The sequence below is a fragment of the Durio zibethinus genome, chromosome 9 (genome assembly GCF_047325235.1).
Source record: "Durio zibethinus cultivar Kanyao isolate XHJ-2024 chromosome 9, ASM4732523v1, whole genome shotgun sequence".
NCBI lineage: Eukaryota > Viridiplantae > Streptophyta > Magnoliopsida > Malvales > Malvaceae > Durio > Durio zibethinus.
Genome location: NC_143170.1, coordinates 8,748,613 through 8,762,335, shown reverse-complemented (window position 1 = coordinate 8,762,335; position 13,723 = coordinate 8,748,613). Strand labels below are relative to the sequence as shown.

General features: G+C 33.9%; 1 protein-coding gene across 3 annotated transcripts in view; it reads left to right on the top strand.

Moving 5' to 3' along the window:
* Positions 1–433: 433 nt before the first annotated feature.
* LOC111310736 (DENN domain and WD repeat-containing protein SCD1-like) overlaps positions 434–13,723 on the top strand; it is a 30,786-nt gene continuing 17,496 nt past the window's right edge. The window contains exons 1-18 of one of the 3 annotated variants that reach the window (XM_089765795.1): positions 607–756; positions 843–936; positions 3,724–3,805; positions 3,898–3,993; positions 4,376–4,577; positions 6,241–6,382; positions 6,513–6,613; positions 7,373–7,436; positions 7,645–7,758; positions 9,313–9,533; positions 10,884–10,938; positions 11,053–11,136; positions 12,121–12,313; positions 12,436–12,559; positions 12,641–12,671; positions 12,765–12,809; positions 13,441–13,516; positions 13,650–13,723. In XM_089765795.1, coding sequence (XP_089621921.1) covers positions 6,269–6,382; positions 6,513–6,613; positions 7,373–7,436; positions 7,645–7,758; positions 9,313–9,533; positions 10,884–10,938; positions 11,053–11,136; positions 12,121–12,313; positions 12,436–12,559; positions 12,641–12,671; positions 12,765–12,809; positions 13,441–13,516; positions 13,650–13,723 — 1,296 coding nt within the window. In that variant the 5' untranslated portion in view covers positions 607–756; positions 843–936; positions 3,724–3,805; ... (1 more) ...; positions 4,376–4,577; positions 6,241–6,268. Of the gene's footprint in view, positions 757–842; positions 937–3,723; positions 3,806–3,897; positions 3,994–4,375; positions 4,578–6,240; positions 6,383–6,512; positions 6,614–7,372; positions 7,437–7,644; positions 7,759–9,312; positions 9,534–10,883; positions 10,939–11,052; positions 11,137–12,120; positions 12,314–12,435; positions 12,560–12,640; positions 12,672–12,764; positions 12,810–13,440; positions 13,517–13,649 lie in introns of all 3 variants that reach the window. The other 2 variants (XM_089765794.1, XM_022910153.2) reach the window with 2 other exon arrangements.

Below are 13,723 nucleotides of genomic sequence, written 5' to 3'. Positions count from 1 at the left end.
TCATCTTGATCATAAGGCTAACCACGAGCGGCCTAAATTGCTCTAAGATCCCTCACTTTCAACTATAAATAGGGTCATTTAAGTATTATAAGATATTTCATACTTTTATACTTACTGTTTCTTATCTTTTTTCGAATCGACTTTTGGCTTGAGTGTTTGAGTGCAAATACTAAAAAACCCTTAGCCATTGTTTTTAATCATTTTCTTTCTTTCTTTTATGATTCAGGTTTTATCCGTTAATTCGAAAGTTAGTACATACACTTAAAAATATATTTTCGAAAAATATTATGAATTTTTTAAAAAAACATTTGTAAGAAAATATAATGACTTCTCGCAAAAAAATTGTGAAATGAATATTTTAATAATTTTAATTATAAAATATAAAAAAAAAGTGGGGTGCATAAATAAAAAACGAGTGCGTTTGTAATTCTCTGTTTTGTATATTAAATTTCCTTAGTCTCCCTAAAGCCTCTCCATGTTTTCTCCAAAAACTTAGAAAGAGAAGTAAAAATGCAAACCAGATCTGAAAACCATAGCAACCAACCAGCCGAGTATCAGATCCAATCATTATAAAAACAAAATATGGCCAGAATATTTGAGTACTTCGTGGTGTGCGGGCTCGGCCCTGAGATTCGAACGCTGGACGGGACGAAAGGGTACCATGGAACTGAGTACATGTATTTGCCCTCTCTCCTTGACCAGTATCCGGCTCCCAATCATTCCCTCTATCCGCCGCCTCCTCCTCAGCTCCCAACCGTAAGTCCCCAGCTTCCTAATAATTTCGAATTATAAATTGCTTTCCCAATTCTTGCGGTTTGTATGTTGAAACCTTATATTTGCAGTGTGTTTTGCCTGCCGGGGTGGAGTTCTATTCATCAGGCTTTGATTCTAATGATCCCTCAACTTATCCGCGGAGCTATCCCATTGTTTTGACCGGTATGATGCGTTATCCTCTATTTTTTTATGCAAGAACTTTTAGTAGTTAGTGTTGCAATGAAGAGGATTTTGTTTTCATGGAGTAGATTCTTTTTTTCTTTCTTTCATAGAATGAGAATTTCTTAGAGCTTAATGTCCTTCTTGCATGATTGCAACATGCCCCCAACATGCCCCATTAGTATAATGTCGATGATATGGCCTTGTCAAATGGTGCTGGATTCAGTTAATTGGTTGGTTGGCTAGGTTCTGCTTACCTTTTCAGTAAACTTGAATCGCTATAGAACGGAATAATTGTAACTTGGAGAGATTTTTGAATTTACTTGTGTAAATTAGTGTAATGCAAAAACTACTGGACAACTGCTTGATAGAAATCGACGGTTCAAATGATATGTTGTCTCTTCTGACTTCCCTTTTATAGCTCATTGCTTGAGTTTTTGCATGGTTAACAAGCCAGTCTAATAACAGAAAAGTATGTCACAACTCACAAGCTATAATTTTCCTCATCTGCTTATGTAAAGTGAAGGAACAAAAACCACTTATAGCTCCTGAAATTTGAGATGTAGAGGAGCAGAAAGGAAGATATGTCAAAGAAATCAAGTCCCAGTTTAGCAACAGCAAGTTATTGAAAGAAAGGTGGCAACTGGAAAGATAGTTTGCTTGATGAATAGGTTTTATTTCCATAAATATTTTGCATTGTGACTTTCAGGGAACCCATTCTTTGAACCTAGTCAACCGTAACCATTTTGGCCAGCACTTAGTGTTATCTTTCTTTTTTAAGTAAATGGTGAGTCTCTTAATTGCAATGTTTATCTTAAAATTCTCCTCCTTATTGTAGTGGTGGTTGAAACACTTTTCAAGCTAACTTAGTAAGTTAATACTGTTAATGCTTTAGGCCTTCTAAGAAAGTGAATACATAATCTAACTTCTGATTCTAGACAGTCCTTGGATCTTCAAATTCCAGAATTTCAGTTGGGGATTAGGATTAGGTTTGGGAAAGAATGTGTTGGTAGGAGAGAATATTGGTGATGAAGGCTGGGTTCAATTTCAGATTTGTATGCACTTTTCTGGCTGCTTTGAAGTTGATCAGTTTTGACTTTCAAGAAACTGAAGGACAAAGAGGGAATGTGAATAAGAAAGGACATAGGATAAATCTAGGCAAGTTTGCCTCCTACAATAGTTCACAACCTGAACATGAGTCTTATCAATAATTTCCCTTTGTCTCAAATTGAGGATTACAACCCATCTCTAGATTTAAAGCGATTGACATTGTTATAAAACCTCATCCATACATATATAAACATTAAATCATACTTGCCAGTTGAACCCTAAAAAAATCAAAATTTTTTGAATATTTTGCACTTCCATATGATAGTGAAGCTGTTATTGTTCAACATATAAAGAATCAAAAAGTCCTACGAGGACATATTTTCGTAGACTGGAAATATTTCTTTATTGGTGTTTAGTATTTACTTCCGCAGGGGATTTAATTTCCCTAACCATTTAGGAGTTAGGTATTGACTCTCTTCTTCTTCATAAAACTCAATGTTGTTAGCGTTTGAAGTCCTTAAGTAGTCTAACCTTAGTCCAAAACCTAGTTACCAAATACTAACTGCCCTTGCATTAATATGCATCCTTCCCACAAGCAAATCATAATATTTTCTGATAATGAAAATTCCGGAATAATAATTCTCGCTTTCATCTAATGTTTTACCATTGAGAAATTCCATCAATCGCAAACCCGAGTTCTTCTATTAATGCTAAATCTGTTTATACCATAACAGTAAATCATAAAGCCTTCTCTTCGCCAGCCTTAACCCACCAAAGAAACCAGATAGCTTTCTCAAATATGCCCAATGTCAAAACATTTCTCGTTTGAAGTTGCCAATAATTTGTTGAAGGTAAATTATATGTGTTTCTGGAAGTGCTGCTTCAATTTTTTTTAATCGGAATGAAGCTTAAAATGCATATACTATATATTAACTACAAGTGTCTAAATGAGAAAAAAAATTGTAAATTTGAAGATTGCCTTTGTATAACATTCAGGACATGCTTATCCTATCAGCAATTTGACTATGTAGAGAGATTGCAGAGCTGACTAATATGGTTCTAACTGTCATATATCTTCTGAAATTGGCATGTTAAGATGAGACTGTTTGGAGCTATTGTCAAAATGTGTGGTATTAATTTCTTCTCTTCCCTTGTTTTTAGTATTCCAAATCCATGATTTTGTAATTTTGGTTATTTTCTTCTACATATATTTCTTGTTCCGTGGATCTCAACATTCATAAGGCACAGATCTCTAACTTTGTTCAGATCATGCAAATGAATATAGGTCTCCATACTATGCACCCTATCTTTAGACGTTTTGAAATTTCTATTTCCAGAAGATGAGAAAGTTCTAGGTTTGGCACTTTTGTTCTTATGAAATTCTAGTTGTTGTCATGGAGGATGTTGTCATCAGATTGCAACTGCCATCAATATGAAGTAACGATGGAGGTGTTATTAGTTGGGGAACGCTTTAGCCTGATTTAGAGGACTCCAGCTCTTGAATTATTGCTGTTTTTGCAGTCTTTTGCCTAGATAGTGGCTGACTTTTGACAACTTTTCCAACATTCATTTCAGTTCATCATATATAAATCTGTTGCTTGCTGTTTGCATTTTTATGTCTCATGGTATCTGGGGAAAGCTTTATATTTTGAGTTTGGTGTCAATCTTCTTGTGACTGACTATGAATTTTATTGAACAATTGGTTTAGCAAGTGAAATAAAGTATTTCATGGATGATCAGGTGGATTGTTCACACTCAAGGACTAAATTGATAGTAAACTGCACTAGGAGTGTTTCTATTCTGGCTTCACAATCAGGCAGCAGTTAAACTGTTTTCTGTTTCTGCTGCATTTTCTATTTTATTTTGTTTTTCTAGATGGTAGCTGACAATATCTCCATCTTTTTTTTTTATCAGATTGTTTTCACTTTTCTCTTTAGGGCCTCATGGTGCTTAGAGATGTTGAACCTGGCATCTATGCCCTTTGCAATTGATGATGGATATTGGCAAAGGGTTTGTGGTTGGATTATTTGCACTCCAGCACCAAATGGAGGACAGCTCCTATAATGTTTAAATTCTGTTCCAACAATTGAGAATTAGTTCTATCATTTGGTGTGGGAAACATTTGGGATAACTAGGGATATGTAGGGTTTATTTTCGATGAAGCAGTCACTAGACAAAACGTTTACCTGGTTTATAGTTTTTTTTTTTTTTTTTTTTCAAACAATTACATGTTTCATGACTTCAGATTAAGGATTTACTTTTTTTTTAGTTTATTACTTTATTATAAGGATTGCATTTCATGTGATTATGCTGTAAAGCTTAATTGCTATTGTTTATTTTTTGCCCCAAAAAATCATTGACTTCATCAGTTTTGATGAATTATTTTCTGCAGAGGGAGATGGATCCAAAATTTATGTCAGTTGCATCACATTTAGGGATCCAGTTAGTGAGGACATTGCGGAAGCTTATCGTATATCGACAAACTCATTTGCTGACAAATGTATCTGTGTTGTTTCACGTTCACCTTGTTTTCGTGTCCTTCGGGATGCACTAGAAGAGCTATTTGCGCTTTGCTTTTCCCCTAGTGGTAGTAGGTGAGTTTTCATTTATCATATACGCTAAATAGCTTGTGGGACCAAAATCATTTTGTTTTGGAAACTGTAATTGTTTCCTTTTCTTTTCCTTGGTTGAATAGGTGCCCATGTCATGTCTTAAAAGGTGTGCCTATATGTCAAAAATTTTAATTATGATTTGCTAGATGTGTTGATTGGTGGCCACAGTGCAAAAATTTAATGATGTAACTTATTTATTTCTTAATCAAGCTAATAAACTCATATCTAATCTTAATTGAAATTAGAATTGCATTGCAACAATAACAACAAACTAAGCCTTATATCTCACAACTTTGGGGTTGGCTGTATGAAAGGCCAAAAAAGGAACCATGTTAGGTTGTAGTTTTGAATATTCTTATGCCACACATTTGCATAAAAAACAACCTTTTCATCTATTTCATTAACCCTCATATCATTTCTTATTACTTGCATTCACGTTTTTCGTGGTTTATCTCTAAAAGTTTTGGTCTCTCCCAAATTTTAGAAAAATAGATCACTTTTGAGATATTAATGAATCTTCGTTTGATTTCTTATTTCTCATTTTTCCTATTTTCATCTTTTCTCTTTCTCATTTGTTATCATCAATGTTGGACGAAATGCCAGACTACACTGATCTGACATCAATAGTTAGACTTGTGTCTGTTTGTCATTGGATTGTGCCATTTGGCACCAAATCAGCACCTTCTATTCTGAAACCAGTGCAAACACAATATTCGGAGTTATGTGTGCCATATTTGTGTTGTCCAAGACTAGTTAGGGTTTTTTCTGGTGCCAATTGGTGTCAAATATCAGATCTGGGCCAATAGCTGCCAGATCTACACATCTAATCCTAGATACACCTTCCAACATTGGAGTTAATGCGAGGCTGCTAGATCCTGTGCGGTTCCTTCAGTTTCCGATGTTGATTATGAGAACCTATAATGGATGTGCCAAATGACATCCAGTTGCTTTGTTGAAGATGCCTTTTCCCCTTTTACTCATTCTATCTCTCTCTCTCTCTTCTCTTTTTCCCTCTTTCTTCCATCTTTGCTTCTGTTGCTCTTCTTTTTTTTTTATTTTTTATTTCTGCCTGACATGCAATTGCCAGTTGTGATAAGAGGACTTTTAATAGCTTCAACTTTCAATAGTAATTTTTTTATTTTGTGATATATTGAGGGTTGTTTAGAGTTTTTATTGAAAAAATATAGTTTTTTTTTTGGCCAAGAAAAAATATAAAGTTTAGGCCAATCTAATTTTAATTATCTTGATTTAAAATAAATCGATTAATAGTATGAATCTTTTTGCCATCTAGGCACCAACTTAGCACATGCAACATGGGGTTGTTTTAGTTTGTGCTACCTAAGTGCCAGTAAAGACCAACAGGGTTTTTTTTTTTTTTTTTTAATACTTAATTAACCCAAAATTATAATAGAAGGGGCAAGGGCTCAATTGTTTGCAAGTATAACTGATCAGTTGCTAAATCATGGATAGTTCCAGTGCTTATTTTGGCTCTTTTTGTTTTCAAGATGATATCGGTATTTTATATCCATCCTTTTTTTTCTTTATGATTTTACATATTTGAATAATATTACATGATCAATGGAGATATAAAATTCTGGTTTTCCTTTTGGTGCATTTAATGTTGTCAATTCTGTGACAATTTCAGCAAGCCATTGTGGGATGTTATTGCATATATGGTCTCCAATGTACCTTTGCCTACACCTGGGAAAGATCGGGTCTTATTTGCTATTGACAGTTGCTTGGTTTCTGTGGAGGCTCCTCCAAAAGATGGTCTACCTCATGCAGATGTATGAGTCTCTATTTCTTCTCTTAACTGCATTATTCTGTTTTTTGCTGGTTGTATTACTACGTAATTATTTATGAACAGAAAAACGTAAATGATCAAATAGCTGACATCTATTTCACCAACTGCTGCAGATATCATTTCAGCCTTTGGTACAGTGTTTGGATGTTGACAACTTGATTAAACTTTTTACAGCTGTGTTACTTGAAAGGAGGATTTTGCTTCGATCAAACAAGTAATTTTCTAACTCTAGAGAAGAGGGAATTCTTTTCAGTTCTTACCAAGTTGTAAATATTAGCAGTTTTGATGGGATGGTAATGAGTTGCTATAACAGCTGTTGAATGAACTCTTTATATCACTCATGACTTTTTCAAAGAAAAATATAACTTCTGTTAACCTTTTTCAGTTTCTTAAATTTGGTCATATACATTTTATTTCCATCGGAGTTGTGCTCTTTCTACAGTTTTTCTCTATTTAATCATAGCATGTTGAATACACAAACTTGATGCGGATTCCATTGTGCTTATGAATTATAATTACTGTGCGCTTCTTCTTGAGAGTGTTTGAGCAATTGCATACTAGAGATAGGGTTTTTGAAGGGACACACTTCTTTCTACTTATAGGTCGTGCTAGAGGCTAGAGCTCCTTGTGAGACCCTTTAATGTATAGAAAAGCACTTTCAAAAGTTTCATTAAACTGTTCTTATTTATCTTCTGTTTAAACTTGGTCAAGTGAATTTCTTAAAGAAGGAAAAAAAAAAAAAAAAACCCTTGGTAAAGTGATCAGTAACTCAAATCTTTTTGTTTGTACCTAGTACTGATGTGGTTGCAGTGATAAAATGTATTTAAGGCTGCCAAGAGATGTAGAGATGTAATTGTATCCATATTGTCAGTATCTTCTTTGATGTTGATTTTTAGTCACCATTTTCATCATAATTCTTCAGGTGGTTTTTGTCCTATTAACAAGTTCCCTTACTTTATTTAATTTCTGGCAGGTATTCAGTTTTAACTCTAGTATCAGAGGCCATATGCCATTTGATTTATCCATTTCGTTGGCAGGTAAGTTTTATCTATTTGACTCATTTCTCTTTTAGTTAATTAAAAAACTGGTAGGAACTAGCAGTTCTATGATGGATAAATCCTCAACTAATCTTTTCATCCTTTCCCTTTCATATGCTTAGATAGGACATAAGCACTGCTGAATGTTTCCTTGTATGAGTGATTTGTAAACTATAATCTAATCCTTGAACTTTTTTTCTTGCTGAAGCATGTCTACATTCCATTACTGTTTTTCAGTGGAGTAGACTACATTGACGCTCCTACACCCTATATGATGGGTCTCCATTCAGGAGTTGATACATCAAATCTTGTTATGGACGGTGTAAGTATTTGCATGAACTTCAGTATTTATTATGTCCATGTAATTTTTCCTCATTTTCAGTTTGTTTCTGTAGTATTTGTATATTATTTTATTGCATGCTGCTCTCAGTAATTATTGTTGGATCACAATATTTCCTCTCATAAACCATTTTTGTAAATGACTTTGCCAAAGCCACGGTGGAGTGGGGCGTGGCTGCTTGGGTTGAGATCCTAGGTTTGAACTGTAGAGCCCTTGTACCAGAAAGAAAATTGACTTTGGAAAACACTTCGAAATTCATTTTCTTTCTGCTTGTTGCATTTGCCATAGGTATCTAAGACTTTTAATCATTGCAAAAATAGCTTTCAGAGTACTCATTTCACAACTTTTACGTGATTGGGCTCACAGCATTGAAAAGGACCATCAGTGGAACTAAGAGAAAAGTATCTTTCTGTGTTTTTCGGACCTCTGGCTTCTTTAATTTGAAAATAGATAAGATGAGTAATTGCCTTATAAGATTTTGGATGTCAAGCTAAATATCTGAATCATGGGTTCTGTTCATTTAGTTGTAAGATGCTCCCTCTGTCCAAATAAACTTGTCACATGTTGATATTTTATTGGTAAAAAATTTTAAACTTTGACCCATTTTTATTTTATATTTATAAATGATAAAAATATGAAAAAAAAATTCTAAAAACTTTGATCTAGTTTTTAGATATATATTTTTTAAAATTGAATTAATTAAAATATTTAAAACAATAGAGGTCAAAGTTAAAAAAATTTGACCGCAGCAAAATCAACATATGACAAGTTTCCTGGGACAGAGGGAGTATATAGTTGAATGGATGCTTGCTTCCTTTCGTTAAACTAATTCTTCTTCTATATAATTGCTTAACCGATTGACGGAAAAAGGTATTGCATTATATAATTTAGGATGACTCTGATATGTTTATACATATTCGGGTTACATGAAATGAAGTTAGTTATCTAAAGAACAATCTCTATTCACTTGCAGTAAGAGTTAAAGTGGCCAATTTACCAGAAGCATAATCTAGAAACTTCATTATTTTACCAAAAGCATGGGGATAGTGAATGTTGGATATCATAAGCTTAAGAATCTTGATTACTTCGTTTTCTTTCTCTTTCCTGGTAGATTTTTTTTTTGTTCTAATGCAGCATAAATGGGAACTTAGAATTTTAGATCTTCCTCCCAGCTTCATTCCCTTTTCTAGGCTCTTTTTCAATATCTTCCAATGCCATGCCTGCCCTTTTTTATTTCTAAAAAGGGGGAAATCAGCAAGTGGAGCAATGTGGACTAAGTCTTTGTGGGGATTTGGATCCAGTTTCTATCTTTGGGATTTTCTAGGCATTACTGTATTCATAATATCATGTTTTGCTCTCTATCTGCTAGAGAAACAATGTAAATTAGAATATCTCAGTTATGTGATTTTCCATATGATTCTTTAGCTTAAGCATTTGCTACCTAATATTTGGTGACTGATTACTGTGTAATTTTATCTTCTTCTCGTTGAAACTTTTACTTTGATATTTTAAGCTGCAACTTGACTTCTGTTTTAGGTAGTTGTCGTGGATCTTGAGTTCAACCAAATCACCACGACAGAAGAAATACCACCGATTCCTGAGCCAGAATTAAGTTTATTGCGTGGTGAAATACTGAAATTATTGTATCCAAATGTGGTGGGGATAGATCAGTTGAAGGCCGATTTAGGTGGTTCATCTGATCAGAATATTAAAATCAGCAACAAGCCTTGGGGAGAAGATCACGACCTTCAGCTTAGGTGATTCTTGGATGCCACATGAAATGTTTATGAAGTGCATATTACATTCCTATAGCAAGTATTTACGCTAAGTGCATTGACATAAAGAATATCTCATATTTTTATCTTTACGAGATAGTAATCCATTTCTATACAAATTTTCCGTTTTAACTGCAATAGTCCTGTTTTGTGACATATGATTTAGATTGTTGCTGTCTCGATGTGGAGTGCATATGTTCATTTTTCATTCTCATTTTACTTTTAGAGGAGAAAAGGGGCACCATGGGAATTTTTTTGCCGATTAAAAGATAAGTATCAAATTAGGCAATTATCTGCAAAAAATTACCTCATGCTGGTTATGCTTGATCTCATTTTCTGACCTTTGATGGATGTTAATCCCAGGCTGACATTACTGATGTTGTCATCATTGATGTTTGAAATTACCATGTTACTCTCTGTCTCTCTCCCTCTAGAAGTAATACGTGAGATGACCACCATGTATGTACTTAATTAGCTGTCTCCTTTAGTGATGCACATGAATTTTGCATGTGGCTCAAATTCTGCTTTTGTAATTTTGAAGTTTTTACGAAGATTTCTCCTAATTGAAAAAATAAGAAAGATTTCCTGTGGTTATTTACGTTTAAATCTATATTATTTAAGGAATAGTTTTATGGCCTGCAACTTAAGACATTGCTTTTATAACATTAAGTTTCACCTTGTATCCCTCTTCAACAGTTTCTCTATTCGCTTTACTGGAAAAAACTATCTTTTGGACAATTATTTAATCGCTTGAGCTATTCTTGTTTTAAAACGTTATGTTGCTGGTGGAGTGGAAGTATGAAGTTAACAGAAATAATTGCAAATGGTTTTTTCTGATGCTTCAAAACTATTTGCAGTTCATTTCTCTTTGTCGAGGACTGGCTTTTACAGTTTTATTAGGATTTATTTTTAGTAGGAATATTTTGGAGTTGAATTTATCTTAGGGTTTTATGGCTTGGATCTGTGAATACTTTGGTTGGTTATTTTTTTTGAGGAGCTCATATTGCAAATTACTGAGATTTGAATAGTTTGAGTGTAGAAATATTTCCCTCTTGATTTACCCCCTTTTTCCCCAATTGCCTATATTTCTCTTTAGGCTGCTTCTGATTCTCACTACATTTTTCCTTTATTTTCTCTCTTTTCCCTCTCTCCTCTGTTCTGTAGTTGATAACTAAGCTGTGAATATGCGTTTGATTAACCTTTTATAAAAACTTTATTGTAAATGCTTATCTTGTATGTTGTGCAACATTCAGCATTGATTAAGACTTCTTATTTATATATCTGATTAGCATGGAAAATTTATTGTGTTTTGCAAATTCTTTGTATGTGCAGGTTGATATTTCTAAAGTTCTTTGCTTCTATCTTAGGTGGCTACCGCAATTTCATAGTATGAAATTTTTTGTCATTGATCTTTTAAGAGTTTGGCTTTTCTTGTTTGGACTGGCTTTTCTTGTTTGGACCAATCTAACCTGAGTATCCTGGTTGAATTGATTTTCCTTAGGAAAACAATGCCACTCAGGCCTTTAACACTCAAGCATTTTTGAAAAAGCGGTCTAGATCAACCAATCAGCCAGCGGAGCCTATGGTGATGCTATGTCTACTTGCTTATTATTATCTTTCATTAATGAATCTGTTAGTGATGGTTCAGTTTTGAAGGATATTGTAATAGAATGTTTTGTTTGCCTTTTTTAAAGCAGCTTCCCTTCTTTTTAACTCATTATTCTACTCTTTTAGTACAATTAATTGTTTAGGATTGTGGATATAAAGTCGATGCTCTTGATGTACAAAAGCTTTGAGGAGTTTGCTTACTTAGGGGTTCATAAAGGGTAGGTTATAGATGGGGTATCAAATAATTAGGGTTATGTTAACAATTAGGGTTTAATTAAATTGAATTAGATCTCAATAGAGGGCTGGAATTGAGGGGTGCTTTATTGAAATTTTTGGCTGCAGCAGAACTAGAAGCAAGTTTATGGCCGCTGTTGTTATGCTATATTGAGTAAACTTGAGAACAGTGTAGCTTGAGAGAAAGGAGAAAGAGAGCACTCAATAATTTTAGCCATCAATGCCTCAACAAACCAAACATGAAAGCTACATAGGTATTTTTTGGCCCAAGAGCTACATTAGGTATTTATTAGGACATAGATGCCCTAATAATTTCGTTGAAAAAAGCATGTACTATAAATGAGGATTAGATAGGCATTTATTAAGGCATCTAGGCTTCTACTGACCTACAAGGACTAGTATTCGTCATTGAAAACTAGCTTTTAGACAAGTGAATAACCAATTTGGGTTTGAAGAGACAGACCTAATTACTGAAATTCCTAAAATAAACTAAACTCAATAAAACTTTACCCCAGGTGCAGGATTTGCAGAAATTCCAAGCATCCTGTACATTACAATAGCAGAATTTATAATATAAAATCCTAAATTTCTGGTACTGGAATTAAAACAATTCTAATAAACAGTTTCTTCTTCCATGATGCACCAACTCTTTTGTGAATTAAGAATCTTTATTTTTTTCAAAATTTGCTGATCTCTGGTTGTTACCGTTGGCTTATTTTTTGGGCAGATAGCACAATTTCTAGATTCTCACGGTTTCTTGGATTATCTGGAGAGAGTTATAGGTTCTGATGAAAACAATAATAATCTTCTTGACAAATTACAAGATGCCATTGGAAGAGGACAAAATCCTCTTTCGATTCTTCCTTCCACATTGCAGCCCGAGATCATAACAATATCAGATCCAGATTTTGGAGTTTCAGGTAACTGTGTTAATCTTGTCAAACTTCTTGATTCATTTAGATCAATCTTTTTCAAAGTGACAAATACATGTGAGGTTGTAAATAAATAACCATTTCTCATTTTCTTATTTCTTTGGGATCAGGTGCCAAATATAGCTATGACAGGTTCCCTTCAAATGTTAGCACAGAAGAGCAAGAAGAGAAGAGAAAGCAGATTCTTGCTGCAGCAAATGGGGCTTTTGAATACTCAGGAAGGCAAACTACAAGGTATATTGTAAGTTAAGACTTTTTGTGTGCCTGCTCATACTTGTTAAGCTGGTTCCTAACAAGTCATTCTTGCTTTTCCAGTTCACCTTCTGTAAGTTCATTGGAGAGGGCTGTAAGTTCTTTTCACTATCAGTCCGATGTTTGAGTAGTTTTTTTGCATCAAGATTAGAATGACTGCATGAATTCAACTATCATTGTTTTACAGGCGGAAAGAGAGCGCATGGTTTTGGACATAAAAGTTAAGTTGCAGGTAAAAGGTCATGAACTTTTTTCTTTTCAATTTGTACTCTTTTAGGGATTTTTTGTACTTTTTTTTCCAATTTTTTAGTTTCATTCATGTCTATGATTGATATTTGATGTGTGAAATCGCCTTTTGTTTGATTTGATTTGATTTGATTCCTTCAGTGTTACTGTATCTTTGTTGACACAAAAGTTAGATGGGGATTTGCTTGTACATGTAGGAGAGAAACCAGTTGTCATTACAATATAAATCTGAAAATAGAAAAAAAATTGTCTTTTCCGTCATTAATTTGTATTATTTCTTAAAAAAGAGAAGATCTTGGTTGGTTTCACGATGCCAACCTTATGCCAAAATTGTAATACTCTATTATTGTGTCTTTGCTGTTATGACAACCAGTAGGAGAGTTTGCTTTGTCTGTGTTGGAGAGAAACAGGTTGTTCTTAAATATGAAGTGCATGGACAAAACGTATCACTTGTCTTTTTCTTTCATTAATTTGTATTTTTTCTAACAAGACAAGGAAAAAGATATTTTGCTTGGTTTCATAATGTCAAGGTGATAAACATAAGTTGTTATGGTGGTCTTTTTGTTATTTTCTCTCATATTTTTGGTTTAAATTTTGGGCTTTGAGTCTTTTAACAGGGATTATGGCTACGTCTTCTCAAATTGGGAGCAACGGATGATCCACTTTCATCATTTGAATATGGCACAATCCTGGGTATGTTTCCAGAACAGCTCAACTCTAATTGGTAGTTTAGGCTGAATCTTATGTCTGTAGTTGAAAATTTTATCTGCTTCCATTTTTCAAAGATATTTGCAAATTAGCAATGATATGTGCTCTAATTTTGCAGCTTTGATTGAGTCTGATGCGGAGGGAATTGGTGGTAGTGGTTTTGTTGAGTGTATAAGGGAACACATAAATTCA